Source organism: Anastrepha obliqua, chromosome 3, assembly GCF_027943255.1.
Source record: "Anastrepha obliqua isolate idAnaObli1 chromosome 3, idAnaObli1_1.0, whole genome shotgun sequence".
In the NCBI taxonomy this organism is placed as follows: Eukaryota; Metazoa; Arthropoda; class Insecta; order Diptera; family Tephritidae; genus Anastrepha; species Anastrepha obliqua.
This window is the reverse complement of record NC_072894.1, coordinates 127,986,395-128,012,644: the sequence shown is the minus strand read 5'-3', so window position 1 is coordinate 128,012,644 and position 26,250 is coordinate 127,986,395. Positions and strand designations below refer to the sequence as shown.

General features: G+C 39.5%; 1 protein-coding gene across 1 annotated transcript; it reads right to left on the bottom strand.

The window, feature by feature from the left end:
* Nucleotides 1-267: 267 nt before the first annotated feature.
* Nucleotides 268-25,557, bottom strand: LOC129242216 (uncharacterized). The gene is made up of 24 exons (XM_054878770.1): nucleotides 25,457-25,557; nucleotides 25,043-25,305; nucleotides 22,551-24,959; nucleotides 22,316-22,486; nucleotides 22,080-22,250; nucleotides 21,676-22,011; nucleotides 21,417-21,584; nucleotides 21,180-21,353; nucleotides 20,546-21,112; nucleotides 17,304-19,958; nucleotides 17,016-17,234; nucleotides 16,821-16,956; nucleotides 4,966-5,289; nucleotides 4,677-4,864; nucleotides 3,836-4,555; nucleotides 3,458-3,772; nucleotides 3,239-3,384; nucleotides 2,597-3,177; nucleotides 2,322-2,539; nucleotides 2,098-2,262; nucleotides 1,570-2,023; nucleotides 1,098-1,494; nucleotides 933-1,023; nucleotides 268-852 (listed from the first exon to the last, which is right to left on the bottom strand). The coding sequence occupies exons 1-24, from the start codon at nucleotides 25,461-25,463 to the stop codon at nucleotides 514-516; spliced, it is 11,214 nt and encodes a 3,737-aa protein (XP_054734745.1). The 5' UTR covers nucleotides 25,464-25,557; the 3' UTR covers nucleotides 268-513.
* Nucleotides 25,558-26,250: the final 693 nt, after the last annotated feature.

The window sequence follows — 26,250 nt, the reverse complement described above, 5'->3', positions numbered from 1 at the left end:
CTAAATTAAATGTTTTTCACAATGAAACACAAAAAAATGTTTCTTTTTCCATATTTTTTTAATAATCACATGGGTCAGTTTAATATGGCCAACCCTGTAAATGAAATAAAACCACTTAACAGTAACTGTTTAAGACAAATGATTCTGTTTAATAGTTGTAAATAAGGCATCATTATGTAACAAAACTGTAAATGAAACTTTAGTTAAATGAATCAGTAATAAAGGATCTTCATTAAGTAATATTTAAAGACTGTCAGTTACACTTAAACATATGTATGTATAAATGTACATACACGCATACATATGCAAAATACCGAATAAAACTGATTGCGCTAACTTATCCATATGGGTACGTATGTATATACACCTCTACGCTATTACTGGGACGTGATACAAAAATTGAAAGCTAAGTGAACACGAACACTTGTATAGATCCTACAGTTCACGAGATTAGGTGGTAACTTCATTTTTGGCATTTGTTGTTGGCTCCACAGAATCCTCTTCTTCTTCGTGTCAAGAAACTTCCCACACTGTCGACTCGACTGAGCGACGAGGCCGCGCCGCCACTTCTACGTGGGCATCCAAACCATCACTGAGGCGACTGAAACGGCGCGCCCAACTGCCACGGCCCATAAACCCACTAGTGCCCATAGTGGCGCCACTTCCGCGACTTCCAGCATCTCGAAAGATGCTCAACAGATCTTGATTATCTCCCTGCTGCGCCCGTTTAATGCCATGCTGATATTTAGCTTCTTTAGCTAGCAGCTGCTCGCGCTGCATTTGCGTTTTCACTTCGGCGGGAATATCGGGAATTATAAATTGCATAATGCCTGTGATGACAAATACGACGTGCTTGAAATCAAAAGAGTGGTACATATGTACATATGAATAAATAATCGTAGAAAATATATTTGAAAGCACAAACTGACTACCTCGAAAACGACAACAAAGGCCAAGCGTGCAGCAAAAACATGCCAATAATGTGGACTCAAACCATAAGGTTCGGGGTCATGTGGTCCATTCCTATTTTTATTTTATATTTTTGTATATTCGTAGGTAAGATAAAATATTTATATAATAGAAAAAAATCAACTCACCGGTAGCCACGATATTGGCATACATCAGGATCTTTTTCGCTGCTGGTGGCGCCCCACTCCTCCTTATAGTCTGACGTGTTAAAGGTCGACAACGAATGCTCAATATATCCCGCAAGTGTGTTTGTGTCTGAGTATACGAACTTGTAGACCATGCGAGGAATGAAATCACTCGTGTAAGCTATCACAAAGGCGTTGGACACAACTGCCGTATAGGTGATAATACGCAAGATGCCATACCAGGCGCCAATGTCCTCAACGCGCTCTGCCAGTGGACGTCGTGCCTGCGTCACCATTTTATAAGCATCCAAACGAATTTCAGCAACATTGTTCAGCAGCGCAAACAAAGGAGCCAAGGGGAACGCGGCCACGAACAGTGTGACGAAACCATACTGCAGTACTTTGTACATTCGAATTTGTATGATATTTTATAATTTGGCGAACTTAAATAAAGAAATTTATTTTATCTTTTTACCCATTTCCAAATATTCGTCGAATAAAGCCAAGCGTCCTGGATCTTGCATATGATAATCTTGCTCCCAGGCCATATGTAAGTGTGTGACATCTTTAGTGGCTGCTTTGTGTTTGCGATGACGCCACCAATTGTAGAACTTTGGAAACAAGTACTCCATGAAATTATTCCAGCATTGTTTGCCCACCATAATGATAGCAAGCTGGATGCACAATTCCGATAAACATCCCGCCGGATCGCAGATGTCATTTTTCAGGCGAAAGAATTCACTGCGTCTGGCCTGATCATCGCCGGGATAATCGAAAAAACGGCCTTTAAAGAATGCGATGTAAATGAGTGACGAATAAAAATTCATAAATTCAAAAAAGAATATTTTGAATGTGTAAGAATCCTCGTATTCGGTATGCGTTCTAGGATTTTCCAAATTGGTCAACCTGATAGCCATGCGATGGTAAATCTAAAGCGCAAAAGGGAAACGAGAAGTGCAGATAACTCAAATGAATATGAAATAAGGCACGCACACAATCATACCCTCGTTAATATCATAATTACAACTAAATTAATCAGTGCCGCAGTTACAGTAGTAAATAGTTTCGCATGCTCCTTTACGAAGAATCCGCCACCACCATAAATGACCGAAACCAAGGAAATCCGGTATATAATGGTACCCAACACAGCAGACAACACAACAGAGATCTGTAAAATATCGTAAGAAGATAAATTTAGAATATACTACTTATTCAATCTGTTGCTACCATAAACAAGACGGCACTGCCCGTGATGACAAATCGAATGGCACGGCTCCACGTAGACATATATGGCTCCTTCTCCCTCGTCACAGGATTCATGCGAAATGTTGTGGCATTAGTTTCAAATTCTGGACGATTCTCCTCGTCAGACTCAACATTATGCAAGTCCCATTCCCAAACTATTACCGACTGCTTACGTTTCCATAGCTCCAGAAAGGTGGTTGCTGTTAAGAAAGGCGTTTATGTACCCACAGAACTTATACACAACTGATATTACGTACCCCAAAACGACATGAATATGGCGAAAAATACTGTTGATGGATTGTCGAAAAGGTATGTTAGGCGCGAAAAGAGGCATGACTCGTATAAATTTTGATAGCTGCAGGCCTTGTCGCACAGTGGGCAAAGTGTAATGTTACCAGTACCGTATTGATTACAAATCTCTTTGCTTGGCGTATTGTCTTCTGAGTCCAGTGAAGCAAGCCCGTATAAAAAACACAAGGTACCTACCACTGCCGGATAGACTAGCATCTCAGTATAGAAACCTAACCAGCAAAAGTAAAGTGCAATTTTATCGCCAAAATACTTGCGAACTAGGCACAATGGTTGCTTTTTGTACCACTGTGAGGGATGCGCCCATGTGAGGTATAAAACGCGGCGATCGAATGACATTCCGCTGGAATGAGGACGATCATATCGGCCTTCATGCAATGGAAAACAAGCCAAGTATGTTGAATCGTTAAGCAAACGACGAATTCCGACGCGATCACTATCGTCGAAGGGAGTGCGAATGAGCACTTGCATAACCATAAGTGAACGTTGGGCGCTCGTATATGCAGTGGCTCGATCTTTGACGATGAATCTAAGGAATTGAAAGACGGATATTTGTTATTTAATTTAACCTTATAATAGGTTTTACACACTGCTCCTCGGGATTGCCGTTAGCTGTAGCCGCTTTAAAGGTTGTTTCTCCTTCTAAAATGCTCTGATCGAGCTGAATTTTGCGCGTCAGTCGATTCCAGACAGATTTCCAGTAATGCATATTGCGCGCAACTACATTCTCTTCATCCTACGAATATGAAAATTTGTAATTATTACGCGTACAAGTGTATTTATTGAAATGCAAGGGCCATGATACTTACCCATGATGCCTTCACCGAGATTGTAATAAACCGCTTGATTGGTAGCTTCAGATTCATTACTTCTGCAAGTCGGGTCTCGAGGCGCCAAGGTAGATGAATCTTTAAAAAGTACGTTTTTTCATTAAATGACTGTGTCTTGTCTTCAAGCTCGACTTCGAGTCCTTCCTTTATTAAATTTTCCATGAAGCAACGTCGATGGTCACGGCGAAGGGATTCAGCCTCCGTCATTACACCGAAGTCCTCTTCTTCCCATGCAAGCACCATATCAACTTTACGGCGTCCGTCACGAAACATGAGAGACTCGGGATCGAGGCCCTGAACAAAATTAAATCATTTTATGGATATGAAATTGCATAGGTGTGCGCGATATCGTCTCACCTCTCTGTCTTGTTTGCTAGTGCGGCGCAATTCACGTTCATCTCCACTAGCGCTCTGGCTTTTACTGCTTTTTCGGCTACCATAAAGGCTGCCGTTCAAGCTGCTATCCACCATCGAACTTTTAGAACTCTTCCGCGACACCAGCATTAACTGTTTGTAACCGAACTGATCCCGTAGTACGTTTGAATGTGAGGACTCAATTGCTTCGCAATGATCGTCATCAGTTAATGCATCCGCCACGCTGTGATCCCCTCCACGTTTTGTGTCCTCTACGAGTGGTGAACTCAAATGCAGGCCCAGACTACGTCGCATCGCCGTACCCGGAATATCTTCGGTATTCACGATCTTCGGGCCAAACGCTTGCGTCGGACTCGGTTCTGCTGACTCTGTTTCGATGTGAGTAGGCAACGGTATCGCAATAGAGCTCGACTTTAGATGACCGAAAGCGCGTGACATTGTTGAATTAAGCCATTTTTCCGTATACGAAGTTGCTTTCTGCATTCCAGTTTGTCGTTCAATTGGTTTAGGTATGCAAGGTATAACCGCTTGTACCTGTTCCTTTTTCGTTTGATGGGCCTCATGATCATTTTGTTGTTGTTGTTCTTGCCACTGTTGATTGTATGCATTGGTAGCGGCTTCGTTTATCAGGAAATTATACAAATTGTCAGACGATTTGGCAAAATGCTTGGTGGGAGCGACTGTGTCGAGGAACGTGTTTTCCTATAGTCAAAGTATACAAACACCATCGTAAGTTGCAAATGAGAACAAAAGCGTAGGTGTATGCCTTTACGTTGCGTGTGCATGTTATAAAATGAAGTCAGATATGAGTATCCCTACTTACCAAACCGCCAAACAGCCGGCCTGTAACAATTCCACTGTCTTGGCTCAAACGTCTAGCTCGCATTTTCCCCCCTGTTGAATTCGAGCGTAATGCTCGCTCACTTTTTGCAGGGCTGGATGAGATTTGGCGCTTTACCAGACTCTCCGAGTATGGGCGAGAGTTGCGTAAAGCGGGCACTGATAAAAATCCTACAAAAGTTATACATTCATGAATTAAAATATTGTTCCCGTGCATGTGAGCTCTCAAATTACTATGTAGTTACATTATACAATATTTTCAAGAAACGTACGTGGGAAGTCGCGCGGAGCTTCAGCAATGCGTTCACTGCTCGCTATGAGATCCTCCCGGGAATTGGATTCCGTTATTCGCGCGGTGCTTTCATCGTCAACACTGTCGACGCAAATTTGAAAATGACGCCTGTTAGCGCTCGATTGACTATCCAAACTCTGCTCGTTATCAGGCTGGTGAACTGCTTGTCTATTATTTCTTTCGCTATTGTATTTCGTGTGTGCAGCGTTTTTACTGTTGCTTTTATTGGTGCTCTCATTGCTACTACTACCCGAGTCATACATGTTGCCTAAGGAAACTAAAATGTTTGCATATTCTTCCGACACTTTTGAATACAAGAATAAATCAGCTTTATTTTCAATGATTTATCATTCTTAAATTCCAGTTTGAGTATTATCGGTGTGGGTGATGACGTAGGTCTTATGAATTTTAATATAGCGTAAACTAAGAAAACGTTTGAGAATTAAATTAAATGCACGCGCAACTTCAAATATTGAACAGTTTCATGATAAATGTATTTATGTCCAAATATGCAATGTATGTTGGTGTTTAACGCCCACATGGGTATATACACGTCTCCAACCCAACCGTCAATACTGATGTGCCTTCAAACAAATCGTTTAAATACATACATACACTACTTATACACTCACAAATACACAACCCTGAACCCAAGTATGGAAATATATGTATTGAGTTGAGCCACGTTGCATCGTTGTGTAAATGTGAAGCACATTTTTAGGCGCGCTTGCATGTTAACCGTTAAAGTCGTCACCGAGCTATTACAACCATTCGGGCACAACCGCTATTGACGTATGTCCATATTGCACGTAATCAAAAGTGTGTCATTTTTGTCATGGGTGGATTTATGTATGTATGAGAGTGGAAAATTAACTTTTTGCTTTATTTGCTATCGTCAACATTATTAAGCCAACTGATCAGACTACAGTTTAATAAGTACAGATGGATGTTTTAAAAAACGAAAATTGTTGTTTTTTTTATTTAAAAATAGTATCTCGATGTTTATGTAGACATGTATGTTTGCAAACAAAATGGTTCTTGACCATGTGTCTTGATGTTTTTCCATAAATGGGCGGTCCTACAGTTTTATGCTCCCTCCGAACGGCAAATGTTTTTTACGAGGAGTTTTTCTGCATGGCAGAAATAGAAATAGCCTTTTATAGCATTGTGTTTGTCATGTCCACCGTGGGTTTCGAACACGGGCTCTACCGAATGGTATCTACTCACAAACGCATTAGTGCAAAATGAATTAGAAAATACACTATTTTCTCTGACCTCCTTTAATGCATTTCGATGAAGTCAATTAGTATAAATAGTTTCAAGGAAGCATTCTGTTAATAGGTCAGATTACAAGTTGAATGTAGTGTGGGAATTTTCCACACACCAAACAAATGTAATATGTTAAAAAAATATGGGTTTTTTTTATTTTTGTTAAAGGTTACAAAGCATTGCGCTCCGCCGAGAGTCGGTTCTACGTTACCGCTACGACCCGGATATATGTATAGCATATCTCCAATGTTTATGTGGAATGTTTTAGATTTTTACAACAACAATTACTTTCCTTAACGTATAAATAGGGAATTCAATCTGAGTAATGTCTTTCATAAATAAAATAAGCTAAAAATATTCATTCCACTTTTCGTTGTTGTGAAGCAAATGATTTTTATGTATCGACGTAAAAATTGACCTATTAAGTTGAATTTTTCCTTCTTTATCCAATCCACACGTATAGCATAATATTCATAAGTCATATGCGATACCAGGCCCGACGAGAGGGGGGGCGGGGGGGATCGGGTACTTTTTCCCCCGAGCCCGGAGTTTTCAGAGGGGCCCGGACTCGAGACTATACGTATTTATTTGAATTAGACATAATTGGAAAGGGCACGCATTTGCAATTTTCCCCCGCGGCCCGGATATGCTCTCTACGGCCCTGTGCGATACGTTTTTTGTCATGCAAATGTTGATATGAATGTCACTCATACGCCGCGTATACCAACATTTCGTGCAACCACATATTTACATATCCACACTTGAACAAACAATTCCAAAGTTAGAAATATGTATGACAACAATTCATTGCTCTTGCATAAATACACAACAATGGAAATTGGGTTTTGTTTAAACCAGTGCAACTGTTCATAATTATGAGGTAAATGCAATATTACATTTAATGCGAATGTTTGTCATTAGCGGATAAAATGACAGTTGTTTCTTTATATACATATTAACATTTTCTTTGTGAGTCTATAATTCCATACAAATGAAGGTCAATTTCATATCCATTAAATATACATTTTTCATTCAAAGGCGTAAAAATTATATTCGCTCAACTATTACGTCACTACACGCGTTCAAATCATTAAAAGAAAAAGTATAATGTACTCAATCTGGACTTTTATTCCATGAATGTACAAGAATATATTTGGAATCCTGCTATAAAAAAGGTATAAATAGTCATAGACATGTTAATTGTGAATAAAAAAATGGAGGTGAGTCACTGAACTAGATCAAATTATAAAAAGCTCTTTACCGTCACGCACGTAACACACGTATTATACTCACACACACAACCACACCCATGAATTCTGCCGAGCTGGAAAAAACTTCTCACCTACGTATAAAATTGTACGAGGATATGTGTTTTAAATAAATTAAATAAAAAAAGTTCTTCTTCCGAGCTTCTTCCACGATTTGTAGTGCCCTAAAAATGAAGGGTATTTTTAATAAGCACTTCATGGCAGATATGCTGCTGCTGCACGCCCATAGGGGGCACAGAAACCAGGATTGGTATTTATAGGCGAAACCACTCGCCTACACCAAAGCTAATCTTAAACCAAGTCCATTAGTGAATGCACACACACGTATACACAGAAACAATATGCGCTAAGGATACTGAATGAGCACTAAAATATACGCACTTCAATGTATATGTGTGTACGGGTTATATGTAATTTAACGGAAAACTTATATATATATATATATATATATATATATATATATATATATATATAATTGGCCCGTACACCCTTTTTGGGTGTTTGGCCGAGCTCTTCCTCCTATTTGTGGTGTGCGTGTTGATGCTGTTCCACAAATGGAGGGACCTACAGCTTCAAGTCGACTCCGAACGGCAGATATTTTTATGAGGAGCTTTTTCATGGCGGAAATACACTCGGAGGTTTGCCATTGCCTGCCGAGGGGCGACCGCTATTAGAAAAACTTTTTCTTAATTTTGGTGTTTCACCGAGATTCGAACCTACGTTCTCTCTGTGAATTCCGAATGGTAGTCACGCACCAAGCCATTCGGCTACGGCGGCCGCCGTGCCATGGAATGCCACAAATGGTATCTACACACGTACATAAATGTGTGAGTATACATGTAAGTGTGTATGTTGTACGTACATATATGCAGACGTGCATATGTATATTTAAAGGCCACTTGGTAAAGATCACACACAGTTCACCTCAATGTAAATTTAAATAAAGCGTTTGGTGAGAACATTTCATAAGCTTAACAACTGCCCACACACATACAAATACGATCTGCAACGGTATGAATTAATTAAAACCAATATTACTTGAACGACATGCAATGTAATATAAGTATGAAAATGTGACGTGTCATAAAAATACTTTATTAAAAACCATTTTGCTTTTGAAATGTCATTCGACAGTTAGCATAAAAACTAAAACCACATCAACTTCATAGTAATATGACAAGTCAAGACGAGGAAACTGTTAATAAATAGATTTTAGCATATGTCCTCAATTTCAATTAATTTATGAGAAGCGCATGAGTTCAAATGAGATGAGTACATTTTTTTCCAATTGGCTTTATAAAGATTGATGTCATGTTTGAGTTGACGATCTTTGGAATTAGAACTAACTTCTTGAAATTATTTAACTTCGATGAAATTATTTATTGTATTTTAGGTGCCACACCCAAGTGAGGATTTATTGCACACAAATATTCTTATATGATAAAGTTGCAAAGCCATACTATAATAAAACATTTCATTTGTTGTCTTCTTCAAGTAACCAGAAAGCAAATAATTATACGTGTCTGTTATTTTAGCATAATTTATAAGTCATAGCTCTGAGTTGTGGATGCATAAAAACGAATTTTAAATATGTGCAATATTCCACCAGCGAATGCACTTTATTAGTCTACTTAATTCAAAATGTCCATTTACTCTTTGCAGAGTTTTATTGTTATCATATTTTACAATAATACGATGGGAAAAAGGGTATACACATTTTTGTTTTTTAATTTGTTGCACCTACGTGTACAAATGGGAACTGCACTTTACTTTGCTTTTCTTATATTTTTTGTTATATTATACACTCGGCCATTCAAATAAATCACGTCTGCTACCCCATTATACAATTCCGATTCACTTCAGTTAGTCACAACCGTTGCGATTGACAACGCGCCGTTGAATGACAGTAATCCAAATGGTCAATACGCATTATTGCATTTCCTGTCTGACAAAATACTTGTACACCTTTCTTCTGCCTGAGTGAAGGAGTTTTTTACTATTCAAACAATTCATTACTTCTACTATATAAATACGTATGCATGTACACACACACCCTGCAGGAATAACACTGAATTCATAATAACTCTCTAAAATATAATATTTTCGAAAAAACTTGAACCAAACTTAAGCCGTAAAACAATAATTTCACTGAAAAAATTCATTTAATTGCTTTAAAATAGCAAAGTCTCCCACTAATTTTGGTTTTACTGTAGGATATATGTATGTCTATATATAAAATATCTATTATATGTATGTATATCAGCTAGTGCACACATACCTGCAAGTGGCAAAGTTGTATCCTTTCTCTGCACGGTGGTCAGCTTGAAAATAATTCGGTTTGTCATTAGAATGACAGACAGATACTAACTAATATACTGGAATAAGATAACAAAGCATAGCAATAAATAATAACAGAAACAACAACAAAAAATATGCGACTTTAGTATAGAGGTAATCATGCATAGACATGCCAATGTACTTGGACGCACACAGATGCACCTAGCCATATATACGCAAATGCATACATACACACATATTTCTATTTAATTGTCATGTAGTCCACAGGTGGGTCATAATAACAAAGATTGTGCAGGTGAACAAGCTAACGGTAGCATAGATCCAAATGTGTCTGCATATGTAAGCAGTTATTAATTACATAAATTTATAATATAACGGTATCTTGTATATTATGTAAAGTAAACTAAATTAATTCATACAACTAAACCTATGCTGTGAGTGCAATATAAATTCCAGTTATTTTGAGAACGTTTCGAGACTTACAGGGTGCATACGGTATTTGAGTACCTGCTTATATAGGGTGTTTTTTTTAGAGGTTAGTTTTTCAAGATGAAATAAAACGTATATAATTTAATGTTATGGCCAAGAATTTAGCTTTATTATAAAGATAAGGGTTTGCCATTATGTTTTAAAAATGATTTCGGGCAAGTGGCCGCCGCGGCTGGCTCGAATAAATTCCAGCCGAGAGGCCCAATTTTCGACCACTTTTTGCAGCAATTGGGGCCGTATGTCAGCAATAACGGGCCGAATATTCTCTTGCTTTATATACTCAGCCTTACGCTATAGAAATTTTCTTATTGCAGAGTTCAATTTGTGATTAATTTTTGAATTGTGACAGACAACATTGTTATTGCCACAAATTTATTATTTCTTTCTTTATATATTTATATGTATATTTAAACGAATTATTGTAAAAATTATTTTAATGTAAGATGAAATATTTATAAATAAATGCAGAAATTACTACTATTCTCTTCCAAGACGTCAATCGTCTCGGGCTTATCTGCGTAGACAAGCGACTTCACATAGCCCCACAAGAAATAGTCCAGCGGTGTTATATCGCACGATCTTGGAGGCCACGCCACAGGTCCACAGCGCGAGATAATGCGCTCACCAAAAGTTTCCTTCAATAAATCGATTGTTGCGTTGCCTGTATGGCATGTAGCGCCGTCTTGTTGGAACCAAAGGTCGTCCACATCAACATCGTCCAATTCAGGCACGAAAAAGTCATTAATCATGGCTCTATAGCGCTCTCCATTGACTGTAACATTATGGCCGGCTTCATTTTTAAAGAAATATGGATCATAGAGCACACCAAACAGTGACTTTTTGAGGATGTAACGGCGTCTCAGCAATGGCTTGTGGATTATGTTCACTCCAAATGCGACAATTTTGCTTATTGACATACCCATTCAACCAAAAGTGAGCTTTATCGCTGAATAAAATTTTCTTCGATGCGTCGCGCGAACCGAACCATTATTTTCGTAATAAATTTGCACGATTTGCAAACGTTGTTCAGGTGTAAGTCTATTCATTATGAAATGGCAAACCAAACTGAGCATAAATCAATCAAATTTGACAGCTGTCAAAAAGACCATCTACGAAAAAAGTAGTGCCAACTTGAAAGCCTAACCTCTAAAAAAAACACCCTTTACGTTTTCTCTTTCCCTCTTTTTCAGATAAGACATGGAGGACTACAAGTTAACTCACGAAAGGAAGAGACATACAGATATCGTCGCTATTTGCGCAAATATCACCGATTTAGAAATCTCTAATTTTCTTAAGTGCGCTCATTCATTCGTTCATAAAGTTCGTTGTGAATTGGAAGCATCAGTCGGCCATGCAAAACGCAAAAAACCCGAAGAGCGCTCTGACACTGTCCAATCAGCAGAATTTAAAAGTTCTGCAAAAAATTTCGACCAAGACCAAACGGCTAACCACAGAAAGGACAGGTAGATGGCTTTATTCCAATCAGACAGAGGTTCCTGTCGTCGTGCACACGAAGCTGCCAGCCACTGGTTTTAGGTGTTTTGCTCAACAAAGGACGTGCCATACCACCCCATGCCACTTCCTTACTCAAGGAATTCGAATGAATTGTGCTACCTATATCGATACTTTAGATACGGCAGTGAACGCCTCAATTGATAGTGTACGCAGTGACAGCCCATACGTCTTTCAGCAAGCCTCTGCTCCTTCACACAAAGCGATGGCGACACAAGATTGGCACTCCGAACTTATGGCCGCCTAGCTTCTCCACTGGATTGCTACGTATGGGGTCTGGTTGAGCGTGCATTTTCATAACACTACTTATTCTCGCAAGTTTTATTGAATGATTTTATATATGTACTTATACATACATAATTGGCGCTTATACCCTTTTTGGGTGTTTAACCAAGCTCCTTCTATTTATGGTGTGAGTCTTAATGTTATTCCACAAATGGAGAGACTTACAGTTTTAAGCCAACTCCAAACGGCAAATATATTTTATGAGGAGGGGCGACCGGTATTAGAAAAATCGTTTTTTTTTTTCATATTGGTGTTTCACGGAAATTCGAACCTACGTGCTCCGAATGGTAGTCTCGCAACAACCCATTCGGCTACGGCGGCCAACTATATAATAAGTTAATTTTCTGTAAAAAAATTATGAAGTTTACATTTTGTTGAAAATAAAAACTAATTAGTTTTACTCTCAAGCTGTCCTCAAATACCGTACGCACCCTGTATTAGGTACAAAACTTTGATTGCTCCATTCTTTATTATCCCTCCTTTTTTCCCACAATGGTCCATCTGAATCTTCTATTTAACTTAATGCATCGAATGTTCTTGGCTAGAAACCTATTGGCAGATAATGCGAAATGAGCAGACACGTTGTTTTAGGCCCCATTGCAGGCAGCGCTACGAACACACTTCTTGTATGTTAAAATATGTACGTACATATGTAAAATCTGCCACACGCTTTATTAGGAATTGGTCTACAGAATTATTCATCGAACGAGTAGTTATCCAATGGTCGAACCAGATTACGAATATTCTCTATAACGTCATTCCAGAAAGGTCGTGCATCAGACGTGAATCATCTTCAACATCTTCTGGGCCAATTGGGAAACGATTAAACCAATGGTCAACTTCAGGGTTCAATAAGTGGTTTTTAAAATTTCATGTGAAGTTTCACAAAAAATCGTCACTCTTTGATTACATTCGAGATTTTCTAATAAAGCTAAAACCCTACTGAGTCAAACCACGTCAAGTGGGCCCCGAATTTTCCATCAAATTCCCGATTTTAAAATCAAATGCATTTTTGGATAGAGAATTTGTCACATAATAATTGCTGTGAATAGTTTTTTTTTATTTCGCTTTTTGTTTATGTTATTAACAATTGAATTTTTTTGCATGATTTTCTTGTAAAATCAATATCTCAGAAACTACACTTGATAATTTAATGAAATTTATTTCGGCTACCGAAAAATGTTTACTCTACCGATTTAACGTTCAAAGGCTGTGTATTTGTTGAAACAATAATTTTTAACAATAATTTTTATGAAAGATCTCAATTATTTTTGCGTTCTTCACGCTCTAAATGGACAATATTACAGTCAGATTAAGCGCACAATGCTCACCTTTAATAATCTGTAAAAAAAACTTTGTTCATCCAATCCGTTCTGAAGATATCGAATTTTTTGTCAAACTGTGTAAAGTTTTGATGCGCAGTATAGTCTGGTGCAACGCGACGCCCTTCGCAGTTGGCCTTGCATTGTCCCATGGGATCATACGCTAAAACGTATAGCACTCAAAAAAGACATACAAAAGTATTAAGGATTTAAAAATGAGGTGTTTCATTACTAGAATTTTTATTACATATGTACATCCGTATCTATGTACATGAAAACATATAAAATTTAATTAGTAACAACAGTCGTGAAACAAGATGTGTCCTCGGAGAAGATTTTACTTCGAATCTTTTTGTTACTTGCAGGTCCGAAGGGATGAAATTGCCGCGTTCTTTTACTCCCTTGCCATGGGAAGTCGCGAAGAAATTCCATTCGGCTTCGATGCCGAAATCTTTTTTGTGGTAATACAGGTTCAAAAAGTTAGATTTATTTTTGTACTGCGATGCAGCTCCATCAGAAAAATAAGAGAACTTTTTTATATTTCTGGATCCAAATTTGCTTTTAAGATTTTTAACAAGTCTTGTGTTGAATAAGTGGACCGAACTTGTATCGAGGGTTAGTTTTTCAGAAATGATGACAAGGCTTAAATGATGCTGTTTACCATCGATACAATAGTAAATTACATACGGGTGAATGGTCACTTGTTTCACTCATTTGTTTCGATGTTACCTCATCTGGTACCGTTGTTAAAATTTGAATTTTATCATTTGTATTTTTTTTCTCACGTAAAGCAGACGTTATATTCTCCCCAAATGTTGAATTCAATTTTTTTTCCTTGTTGAATATTTACTCTCGCTGTATTTTTTTTCGTTGATGGTTTCTGCTTTTATCTCTTTGACATTTATATCACTTAATTTTGAAAAACGTAGTTTTTTTATTGGCGCTTCACCAAGTTCCTGTAAAATGCTGTTCACCTTTTCTAATTTTAGGTCTTTCTGAATTTCTTGGTTTTCAAAATTAGCTTCACTATCCGAACATTCTTCTGCATGAGAAGAAACTTCAGACTCATCGTTTTCTGCTCCTTGGTCAGCACTAGAAAAAATTAATCAAAACTTTCTGTCACAAATTTTGAGAACTAATTGACTTTATTTGCCTAAATAATAACTATTCAATGCACAATATATGCATGTATATAAATATCAAAATTATACGCACTGTGGACTTGGACGTATATATGCTGCACTTTCAGTAACACTTCCATCTCTATATATCTTCATACGACATGATTTGCAAACGTATTTACCGACATATTGTTTGAATTTTACATCCCAGTGAGCGGTTATTTGGAATAAATTATGACGTACGCAATTATGACCTTTTTTCCCCACACTGACACTAGAAGTTGCGGCGACTGCACGACTCTGCAAAGCCATGTTCATGCAAGTTCGTTTTCGTGCGTAATGCCTCTACTGACAAAAAATTCGATATCTTCAGAACGGATTGGATGAACACAGTCTTTGGTCGTTAAATCGATAGTGTAAACATTTTTCGGTAACCGAAATAAATTTCATCAAATTATCAAGTGTAGTTTCTGAGATATTGAAATTCAGTTCAGAAGAAACAAAACAAAAAGCGAAATAAAAAAAAACTATTCACAGTAATTATTATGTGACAAATTCTCTATCCAAAAATGCATATGATTTTAAAATCGGGAATTTGATGGAAAATTCGGGGCCCACTTGACGTGGTTTGACTCTACTCTTATGCGAGGGCTATGTGTATATTGCATAATTTACAGAAGTGAGAGGGACTGCTACTTTGGACTAAGTAGGCAATTGAGTAGTAAAGTCCTCCCTCGACGAACAAAACTAACACTCTCGCTCTCATCATGCCCGTCCTAACGTATGCCTCAGAAGCGTGGACGATGTCAACATCCGATGAAGCGGCGCTTGGAGTGTTTGAGAGAAAGATTCAGCGGAAGATTTTTGGACCTTTGCACGTTGGCAACAGCGAATACCGGAATATGGAACTATGAGCTGTATGAGCTTTACGACGACATAGACATAGCGCAGCGAATAAAGATCCAGCGGCTCCGTTGGCTGGGTCATGTCGTCCGATACCACCTGGTGGTAGCAGGGGAAGAGGAAGGCCTTCTCTGCGTTGGAAAGATTAGATGGAGAAGGACTTGGCTTGCCTTGGTGTGTCCAACTGGCGCCGGTTAGCCCGACTGGCACGCTTTGTTAAATTCGACCAAAATCGCGTAAGCAGTTATCGCGGCAATTAAGAAGAAGAGGAAGAGAGGGACAGCATTCGAAAGTGAAGGCTAAACAGCTAGCGGTCACTCTTCTCAATGTCTATTCTGCATCATCAATTTTATTGTGGTTTAAACTTCAGACTTCAGAGTTCAGAATAAAACGTTATAAACTTTAAACGAATGGTGCGGAGTTCTGCGCTTACCAGATGATCTGATTTGTAGGGAAGTGACCCGATTTTTTGATTTTTTATTAAGAAGAAAAATGGGTTGCGAAAAACCACCTACTGTATCATTGTGTTTTAAACACAAAATATTTACATTATTTATATTTGTGAATACTCATGTACCTATCATACAAACGTATCCGCAGATTGAAGGGGGCTTAGTTTGTTCGATTGTTTGTTAATATATAGGGTGATCAATCATGAGGTGCTTTTTTCAATAGTTAAAAAAAAAAAAACAAAAATGTTAATTATGTTCAAAACCTTTATTTATCATTTGAAAGGACATTCTTTGACATTTACTTTTTGAATATGACTTCATTCAAATGTTGGCCGCAACTACGCTTAAGGTGGTCCATTCTGAAGGTCCAATTTTCAATCACTCGTTCGAGCATTTCGACTGGTATGTCGTGAATAACACGCGTAATGTTGACTTCCAGAGCTTCAATCGTAGCTGGTTTATCAGCATAGACCTTGGACTTCACGAATCCCCAAAGAAAAAAGTCCAAAGGTGTGATATCACAAGATCTTGGTGGCCAACTCACAGGTCCTAAACGTGAAATCAGCTGCTCTCCGAAATGACTTCTCAATAAAGTCATTGTTTCACGAGCTGTATGGCACAGAACGCTGATTTTCATAATACAGTTGAACAATTTGTAGACGTTGTTGCGGTATGAGTCTTTCCATGATGAAATGCCAAACGCTGTTCAACAAATCCACGATGACAGTTTGCCACAACTCGCGCGCGATCTGTAAAAAAACGCAAATGAAAAAAACTCCTCTTAATTGATCACCCTATACTTCTACACAATACTTTTATTTGAAAAATAATTTCATCAAGTTAAATAATGCTGAACTAATCATCAATTTCGTTTATTAAATTTTGCAAATAACATTTATTGCAACCTCACACATACCACTTTCGTCATTGTATAGTTCGCCCGCGGGGCAAGTAGTGTAAGCTATGGAGCCATCTTCTCCACAAACATAAGAAGAATGACAGTGATCATTTATATTGGCATAGCGTTCACCTGGTTTTGCCTTCTCACAAATCTATAAACAAATTTTAGCGAACGTGTATTAGGTAAAACAACAAAATAAGTGGAACTTACATTCACTTTGTGGTTGTCTAATTCCGGCGCCCGCTTCAAACTCGCTGTGGGCATAGCGCATTCTGTAATGTCCTTCACACAGCGCATAATAGACGTATTGAAATATAGTCCATCGGCGCATTCGTGAACATTTGGTTTGCCATGCACGCATTGAAAGTAGGAGCGGCAGTTGTCGGGTGTGTACGGGTAAAGTGTGGAATCACTGAGGCCAACGCAGGACTGAAGCAGAAAAGAAATATAAAATTTACTCGTTTGGCAATTTTAACAGTGTTCTATAGTTGCCCTTACCACCACTTGCGATTCCGTTGATTGGGCGGAGACTATACCGCACTGATTATTCACATCATCGAGACATGCAGACAGGACCTTGTCGAAGTACTCGTTTTCGCTACATTCGCCGACTATTTTCTGACCATTAATACACACAAAGTAGCCACGGCAGTTGTCCACATCACGTACTAGTTGCCCATGGAATCCTTTGCACTCTCCAACTCGCTGTCCATTCTCCAACAAGCAAGTGCCATCATTTTGTCGGCAAAAACCGAGTAAGCTATCATAACTCTCTCCATTGCGACAACGTTGTGGGACTGGCTCGCCGGCGTCGTTACAATTAATGTAGCGTCGACAGTCACTCTGTTCAGCGATTGAAGTACCTCGTGGAATTTTCGAGCATAGTTTAGTATAGTTTGTGGGCTTATCAATGCACTGTAATACATTTTGAACTTTCTTCATTTGGTTTGAGTCGTTACTCACCGCTGCCTCTTCTGTTATGTTTCCAATATTTGTCTCATAAGGTTGGCACTCATTTCTGGACGTATTAAAAAAATAGCTGATATTACAACGCTCATGACGCAGCTTTCCATTAATGCAAACGTAAAACTCATTACAGTTCACCGGATCGGGGAGCATAAGGCCATGCTCTCCTTCACACACGGCTGGATCCGGAGGTGTAGATTGTTGACTAGATTGAAATTTTACGATATATGGGCATGAGCCATCATCTGGTACACAAAGTCGCTGTTCAGCATCGAAGAAGGCGCCAGTTGGACAAGTTTTCGTCAACGCCGTCCCCGCTGAACAGACATAATATTTCGTGCAATCTCTGATATCGGGTAAATGAATGCCATCAGTAAGATTACCACAGCTGTAGCTTATTGTGGCGTTGCTAAAAACCTCTGATAGAGTGACATTTTCACACTTGAGTATTTCAGCAAATATGCAGTTACCAACAGCCGCGCTGAACTGATGGTCGGCTGGACACGCCACTGGTATAGCCAATCCACGTACGCAGGCGTAATATATGTTGCAGTAACGTTCATGAGGCAAACGCTTTCCATGCTCGACGCCAGTGCATTTTCCAAACTTTTGCGCCTTGGCCCGGCATTCACCCTGATCGATCCGACATTGACTCGTAGCATTGTGATAATACTCTCCCTCCGGACAATGGAGCAATACGGTACCGTTCAAAGTGGAGCAGTGGTAATAACCTCGACAATCTTCCGGATGTGGAACGTATGCTCCATCGCTAGCATTCGCACATATACCACCTAGAGGTACCAGACAGCTGCCGTCGTTTGGACGGCAGTAGCCAAGTTTAGCATCGAAAAAGCTTCCACGAACACATTTCTGCTTATTTCTTGCCACCTTTGCGAGACAAACAAAAAAATGAAGACAACTATCCGGATGGGGCACAGCACTGCCATCTTCACGTTCAAGGCAAAGAGCACTTCGGTTACTTTCAATTCCCTTCTGATCGCCTAAATCTTGGCCCAGAGCAATTTTTACATTTTCTTTTATAAACAAAGGTTGGCATTTGTCATATGCACTGTGTGGCATGCACTCACCTAGCTCCTTTGCATATGTGTGGCCTTTCAAACAAGTGCCTTCTTTCCAGCTGTCTTGGAGGCAGTAAAAAAATTGAGTGCAATTTTCAGATGACGGATGGGCTTTTGTCCCTCCCGCGACACAAGCCCTCCGCAACCCATTCTCAGCGCAGCTTCCGTCATTGGGAACACATATATGCAATATAGTATCGAACATCCAAGAATGATTGCAACTAGCCCGTTTCCATTCACCGCCAATACATATCTCATATGCTGTGCAGTTGAATGGGAACTCGCGTAGCTTGCCCTCGTGGGAGTTATACGTGTGGAGTTGAGCGCAAACACCTCCTTTATCCGATAGACACATCTTCTCAGTAGCGTTGAAATATTCATGCGGTGCACATTTTTTCAACTCCCAATAGCCTGCTTGGCACTCATAGTAATGATCGCATGACAGAGCCGAAGGTCGCAGAGCGCCTTGTGTATCGCAAGACTGCACGGAATACTCATGCAGTAAACTCGCAGAAATCGCTGCGTTAGACGCAGTGTCGCATTGCCCGTTTATATTAGGCATACAATAGTTGTGGGTGCGGTTATAATACATACCAAGCGGACAGTACTGGTGCCACCATTTACCTTCCAGGCACATAAGATACATTGCACAATTTTGTTCAAAGTGGCGCACGGCCATGTGATGGCATTTTGAAGGGGACGTGCTGAAATTCTCTCCCACCTCAATATCAATTTTCGATGCATTTCGTGCCACACACGCGTCATCATGCGCACTTGGAATACAGGTTTTCAAACGTGTCGAGTAAAAATGTTGCTTGGGACAAGTTTTTAAACGCCACTTTCCATGGCTGCAGCGATAGTATTGGGCACAGTTTGATTCCTTTCCAGGCACCGTTCGTTGTTCCATTGCTGCACTACAGACTGGAAGGTTTTTCACGCGCGCATAAGCGCAAGTCATGTCATCACGTGGTTCCATGCATTTGCGCTGTTCAGGATTATAGTAACGTTCATCAGGGCAGCTTAGCCGAATCCAAATTGAGTCAATACATATTTCATATTGCGAGCAGTTGGAGGGAACAGACTGTTTATCGTTTTCCATACAAATTCTCTACGAAATAGGGATAGAGGAAATATAATTATTCAGCGTTTATATGTTTAAATAGGGCTTGTCCCTGAAAAAACTATTTTGTCATTATTTTAGTATATCTCTATACTCGTATAAAGCTGCTGAAGCTTTACAATACTGACTTTATAGATATTACTCAATAATATCAGGGTAACGTAAAGAGTTATTATTCACGTATTACTATCTTAGATACGAATGCAATGCACTTTGCCAATTTATATATCAAATGTAGCTTCTTTGTACATACATACATTTTTTAATCACTTCGGAATAAAAATACCAAATTTTGAATTTTGCATATAACAACATTTTTATTTGCATGGTCGCATGTATTTGAAGGATCTCAATGTTAAAGAGAGGCAATTTTATGAATTATCATGATTGTTAAACAAGCGGATTTTCTAAACTATGTTACGATAACTTAATATTGTATTTGAATAACACGTATTTATGCATGGGTGGATAATTTTTTAATATACATTGTTGTAGTTTTAAAGAGACAAGCCTTGGCCAGTTTAAAGTTGAGTCAATTTTTTAAATACATTTTTTAAAAACTTAAAAGCTCTTACATCATAGTCCGGCATAACTTCTGAGCGCATTTGCCTCCGCCTGCTGTTCAGCGACTGACAGGAAAGACTATCTTTGTCGAAGAAATTTCCTGCACCGCAATCGCCCTCCATCAATTTCGAATTGTAGCAGATATAATAGAGTTGATTGCTGGTATGATGAGGTACGAATTCGCCTTCGCGATAAGCGCCTACACAGGTACAATCTGGTTTTTCCACACAAGCACCAGCTGTGTCTACTTGACATTCTGCAGAAAGTTTATTGAAATACTTCCCAGCTCCACAATCAAGCTCTTGAAGGCGGCCATGACTGCAGACATAGTAAAGTCGGCAATTCGTTGGGTTCGGCAACAGTTGCCCTTGTTTGTAGTCACCTGGACAAGTGCAATTACTTGCACTCACATCACAAATTTCACGAATGGGGTCGAATAAAGCATTGCCTGGACAGGTGAAGAATTCGACTTCAGTCGCCGAGAAGCAATAGCAAAAACCATGAGAATCATTCTTAGCTGCAACGGGATACGTATATTCTGAGGTTGCATTAGCACATTTGGACAGATCACATTGCAGCTGGAGAAATTAAAACCAAAATAAACAAATTAAGCCAATAATACGTTTGCTGTTTGAATTATCTTACCTGGGTGGGCGATATACATGCTTCGATAGTTGGATTGAATATAGAGCCATTCGAACAATTATACAGTTCTGGGACTCCATCTTTACATATGCAAAATCCTTGAGGGAAATTGTTGGCTGGATAAGGGATGCCGTCATTGGATGCATTGGAGCAGAAGGACTTATCGCAAGGATCCTGTTAACGATGGACAATGCATTGAGTCAGTTGAAATTGGCTTTCTTAATATTAAAATCTTACCTCTTTGCACGTAAGGTCGTACGTATTGAAACGAGTTCCATTGCAACAATTGTGTTTGGTTACAGAGTTCGGATCATTGCTTGTGCAAGTGCAGTAAGAATATGGTTCATTGAATGCCGGGAAGGGTCTGGTAGGATTCGTCAGACAAACTTGCCCATCGCAACCCACCTGAGAGAAACATATAATACATAAAACCCAATAATTCATGAGGCTTACATTTTTAGCGAAGTAAATTATGAATTTTTTTGTTTTTGCTCACCGCCTGGCATATCAGCAAAGTATCATTGAATGTCTCTGAGTTTGGGCAGCTCCTTTTACTTGCCACTCCATCCGTGACACAATAGCAGAAAGAGTGTGAATCACCGACAGCTCCAAAGATCAAACCGGCATTACCCGCACAAAGAGCGTCATTACAAGATTCTTCAGTCTCTGATAGGCATATTTCTTTCGTCACATTGAATTTCTTGCCTCCTTCGCATAATTTATAAACAGCACTCGAATCAATACACATGCAGAAACCATTGGTATCATTGTTCAAAGCTGAGAAGATAGAATACTCCGGAGCCGAAAGGCAAAAAGTGGCGGAACACTTATCCTGCATACAGATTAAGAAATTAATAATTAATTCGTTTTCAGATTACACCAAAACGCTTTATAACTAACATCCTGTGTTTGGCATAGCCGTGAAACTGGATTATAAGTTTGGTTGTTGGGGCAGTCAACGATTACTTGCTGCTTGCTCACACACAAACAGAAGCTGTGTGTATCATTGCGATTCGGAGATCGAGTATTCTCAGGAAAAACGTCACATAAATCCGGGTCGCAAGGCGCATTCTTAAAATAAATAAAACAAAGCAATAAAAGAATACAAGGCATTTCATCTTCTTTGTTCTCCTTACCGAATAACATATTCCGAGATCTGCGCGGAAAGTGTAATTATCTGCACAGTGGTGCAAGAAAGCTTCGCCATCACGGCACATACAAAATGCTGTATCATCGGTACCATTCAATGGTGCAAAGGCGTTATAGTCAGTTGTAGAAGAATTGCATTTATTTTGATCACATTGAGGCTGCAATAAAAATGAAAGAATAATAGAAAAATGCATGCAAATGTATGGAGTCTCATTGACTTACACTTGGCTGCTCCAAGCACACTCCAACAGAAGTTTTATAAATGCTTCCGGGACTACATTCGTTGATTTGTGCTACACCACCGAGGCATACATAAAATTTGGTATCATTGCCTGCCACAGGCCATGTAAATCCATCATCTTTACCCAAGCATAAAGTAGATTCGCAAACAGCATCTTCGTGGCATTTACCCAAGTTTATGTCAAATCCACCTTGAGGACATGTTTCGACATACGGTCGGCCATCATTACAAAGGAAGTACTTGGAGCAATCAGGATTTGGTAAGAAAGTAATGCCTGTGGTATCTTTGCAAGGATTTATGCAGGTTGCATTAAAATCTGGCATGCAAATTTGCTGATTCGGATTAAACCATTTTTCGTTAGGGCATTCGTATACCTCTCCTTGACCTCCTTCACATAGGTAAAAAGAAGTACAATTGGTGGGGTCCGCCAAAGCTGTGCCATCAGGCTGATCTTTGCAAACGTTTGGCCAGCAGGTATTATCGGTATCGACTACACAAACTCCGAGTGTACTATCAAAACGATTGCCTATTCCGCAATCACGCTCTTGAAGCCTACCGCTAGAGCAAATATAATATTTAGCGCAGTTTTCAGGATAGTTAGGGAACGGCAGCAATTCGCCTTCTTTATAACCACCTGGGCATGTACAATCTGCTGTAGTAGTAGTGGTAGCAGGTGTTGTGGTGTCAGGGCACTTAGTGCTTTCGGTTGGCCAGCATATATGATCTGTGTCGGGTACACACACACCCAGAATGCTATTGAAGAGGTTTCCTACACCGCACTCCTTTTCTTGGAGCTTTCCATCAAAGCACACATAGTACTTGTCACAATTCTCAGGATAGTTTGGGAAAGGCACTAGTTCACCTTCCTTGTAACCGCCGGGGCATGAGCAATTTGATTCCGCATCAGTAATTTCATAATTTGCACGATTATAATTGCCGTTTGAATCGCAAGCTTGTTGAGTGTCAATACTACATGTAAGAGTATTTGGATCAAAGTAGTTATCCAGACCACAATCTCTGGATATCATTTCACCGCTAGCACAAATTAGATATTTACGGCAGTCCTTGGGATGCGTTACTACTTCCCCTTCGGCATACAAACCTAAGCAATTAGGGCTGCCCAATGCGTGAAGCACGGACCTCGTATCAGATGTCTCATCCGCTACGTCTACGACAATACTCCGCCTACTTCGGTAAACCATGGTGTCTTCAACTTGAGTATTGCAATCAGCTGGCCAGCAGATATTATCGGTGTCCCGTACACACACACCCAGGCTGCTATCAAAGCGATTGCCTGCGCCGCATTCTCTTTCCTGGAGCTTTCCATCAAAGCACACATAGTACTTGTCACAATTCTCAGGATAGTTTGGGAAAGGCACTAGTTCACCTTCCTTGTAACCGCCAGGGCAAGAGCAGTCCGCTTCGGGAGCAGGTGTTGTGACTTCAGGGCATGTAGTGCTTTCAGATGTTGTGACTTCGGTGCTTTCTGTTGATGAAGAAGACTCTGTACTTTCTTCCCTGCACTCGGTCGATGAGATTGTAGTTGCCGTGGTTGAGCATTCTGTTGATGAAGAAGATTCTGTGCTTTCTTCACTGCTTTCGGTCGATGAGATTGTAGTTGCCGTGGTTGAGCATTCTGTTGATGAAGAAGATTCTGTGCTTTCTTCACTGCTTTCGGTCGATGAGATTGTAGTTGCTGTGGTTGAGCATTCTGTTGATGAAGAAGATTCTGTGCTTTCTTCACTGCTTTCGGTCGATGAGATTGTAGTTGCCGTGGTTGAGCATTCTGTTGATGAAGAAGATTCTGTGCTTTCTTCACTGCTTTCGGTCGATGAGATTGTAGTTTCCGTGGTTGGGCTTTCTGTTGAACTTTCATCTGATGGGCAATTACCAGGTAAGCATACATTTTCAAGCCAATTGAAGTAGCTTCCTTCCGGGCAATATTGCTGAACTGGTTTTTCTGCAGCACACACATAATAACTATAGCAATCATTTATATCTTTAACATAATCGCCATCTTTCTTTCCAACACACACATTCTCCCAACAATACTCCCCACTTGGATCAGGTTGGCAAACTCTACTGGAGCTATTAAAGTAACTACCGCTGTTGCAAACTTGTGCAGTTGCTTCTCCTCCCGCACATACATAGAAGGAAGTACATGAAGCCGCGTCGGGTAGATAGGTACCGTTAGTTTCACCAATACATTTATTTTGCCAGCATTCGGATTGAGTATCTGGTATACAATTACCCGTTGTAGCATTAAAGAGACTACCAGCGTCGCATACCTGTGGATAGGCTTCATTATTGTTACAAATGTAAAAGTTACGACAGTATCCTGTTTGAGCCATATAAACACCAGAGACCTCATCAGCGCATGGATTGACAACCTAAAAATAATGAGGCATTTGTATAACATTTAGAATTTGTAAGCCTGCTGATAGACAAATTTCTGCAGCATTATGAAACTCACCCCCGCCAAGGGCGCCGCTAGTGTCAGTTTACACAAGCCACTCTTATTAGTCGAGCATTTCCCTATTTTCGCATTGTAGGCCTTGCCTTCGGCACAAATTACCTCGCGCTTGACGCTCTTATTCGTACAACGATAGTAACGAGTACAGTCAGTAGGATCGGCCCAGTGAAGTGCCAGTTTCCGAATTTTACGGTACTTACACTCCGGATCTGCGCCACTGCAGAGTGCGAGTGTCGTCAGCGCAACTACAGCGAGCAGAGTAACTACGAATTCGCAGAAAGATATAAAATTATTTGAATTTTTATTATAGGTGTGTGCGAGTGCTATTTAAGTATGTATACATAAGTACGTATGTATGTGCGTACATTGTTGATGTATACATTTATAGAAGACTTTTTAAGAAATAGTCCTTACCTTTCATTGTAGTAGCTACAAATTTTCGTTATAGTTTCCAATGTCCTTATTTCCCTTCACCCTTATATTCGTTTGCCTTTTTGTGTGTATAGAAGTGCAATAACAGATCCACGGCAAGTACTGAAACTAGACTCTGCGTCAATAAATTCATTTTTCCGCCGTTTTATACTTAATTTTTCTGATAGCCTTAAGCATTTCAATACACATTTTTTACGGTTTGTACGGCTTGTTGCTACAGTAATTTTACTTGTTTCCATTTTTATCTAACTTAAGATCATGTTCGTACAGGTGTTTCTTAATTGATTTCTAACTTTCCAGTTTTTCTGAAGAAGATAAACTGTACATGTGCATATGTATATGTGATTGGGTGTCAATATGGTGGCCACACCTTAACGTGCACTTGACACTGATTTTTGTTTTCCTCTTATTCAATTATGAATGAATTATTCTGAGGCGTATTTTACATTGACAAAATAGTTTTATTTAGTTAAAATAAAGTTTTGAACCTGAAAACGGGAATTAAAAACATAATGCGATACTTGGGAGCGCGCTTCTTCGATACTGATGTTAGAGTAGCTTCTGCAGAAAGGACTTGAATCAATCCCAAGTCTCACCGCATGGATACCTAATGGGCGATGCCTGGTAAGGATACCCACCGAATTTGTTAACCTTTGCAACTCCTTCGAACGCCCCAAACTACCCGAGGCTAGCAATCTAGCAATTATTATTAATTAAAATAGTCGTCAGTGGTAGTTCGATCTACATAAATTTCACGGAATCAGTCCTCTAAGAAG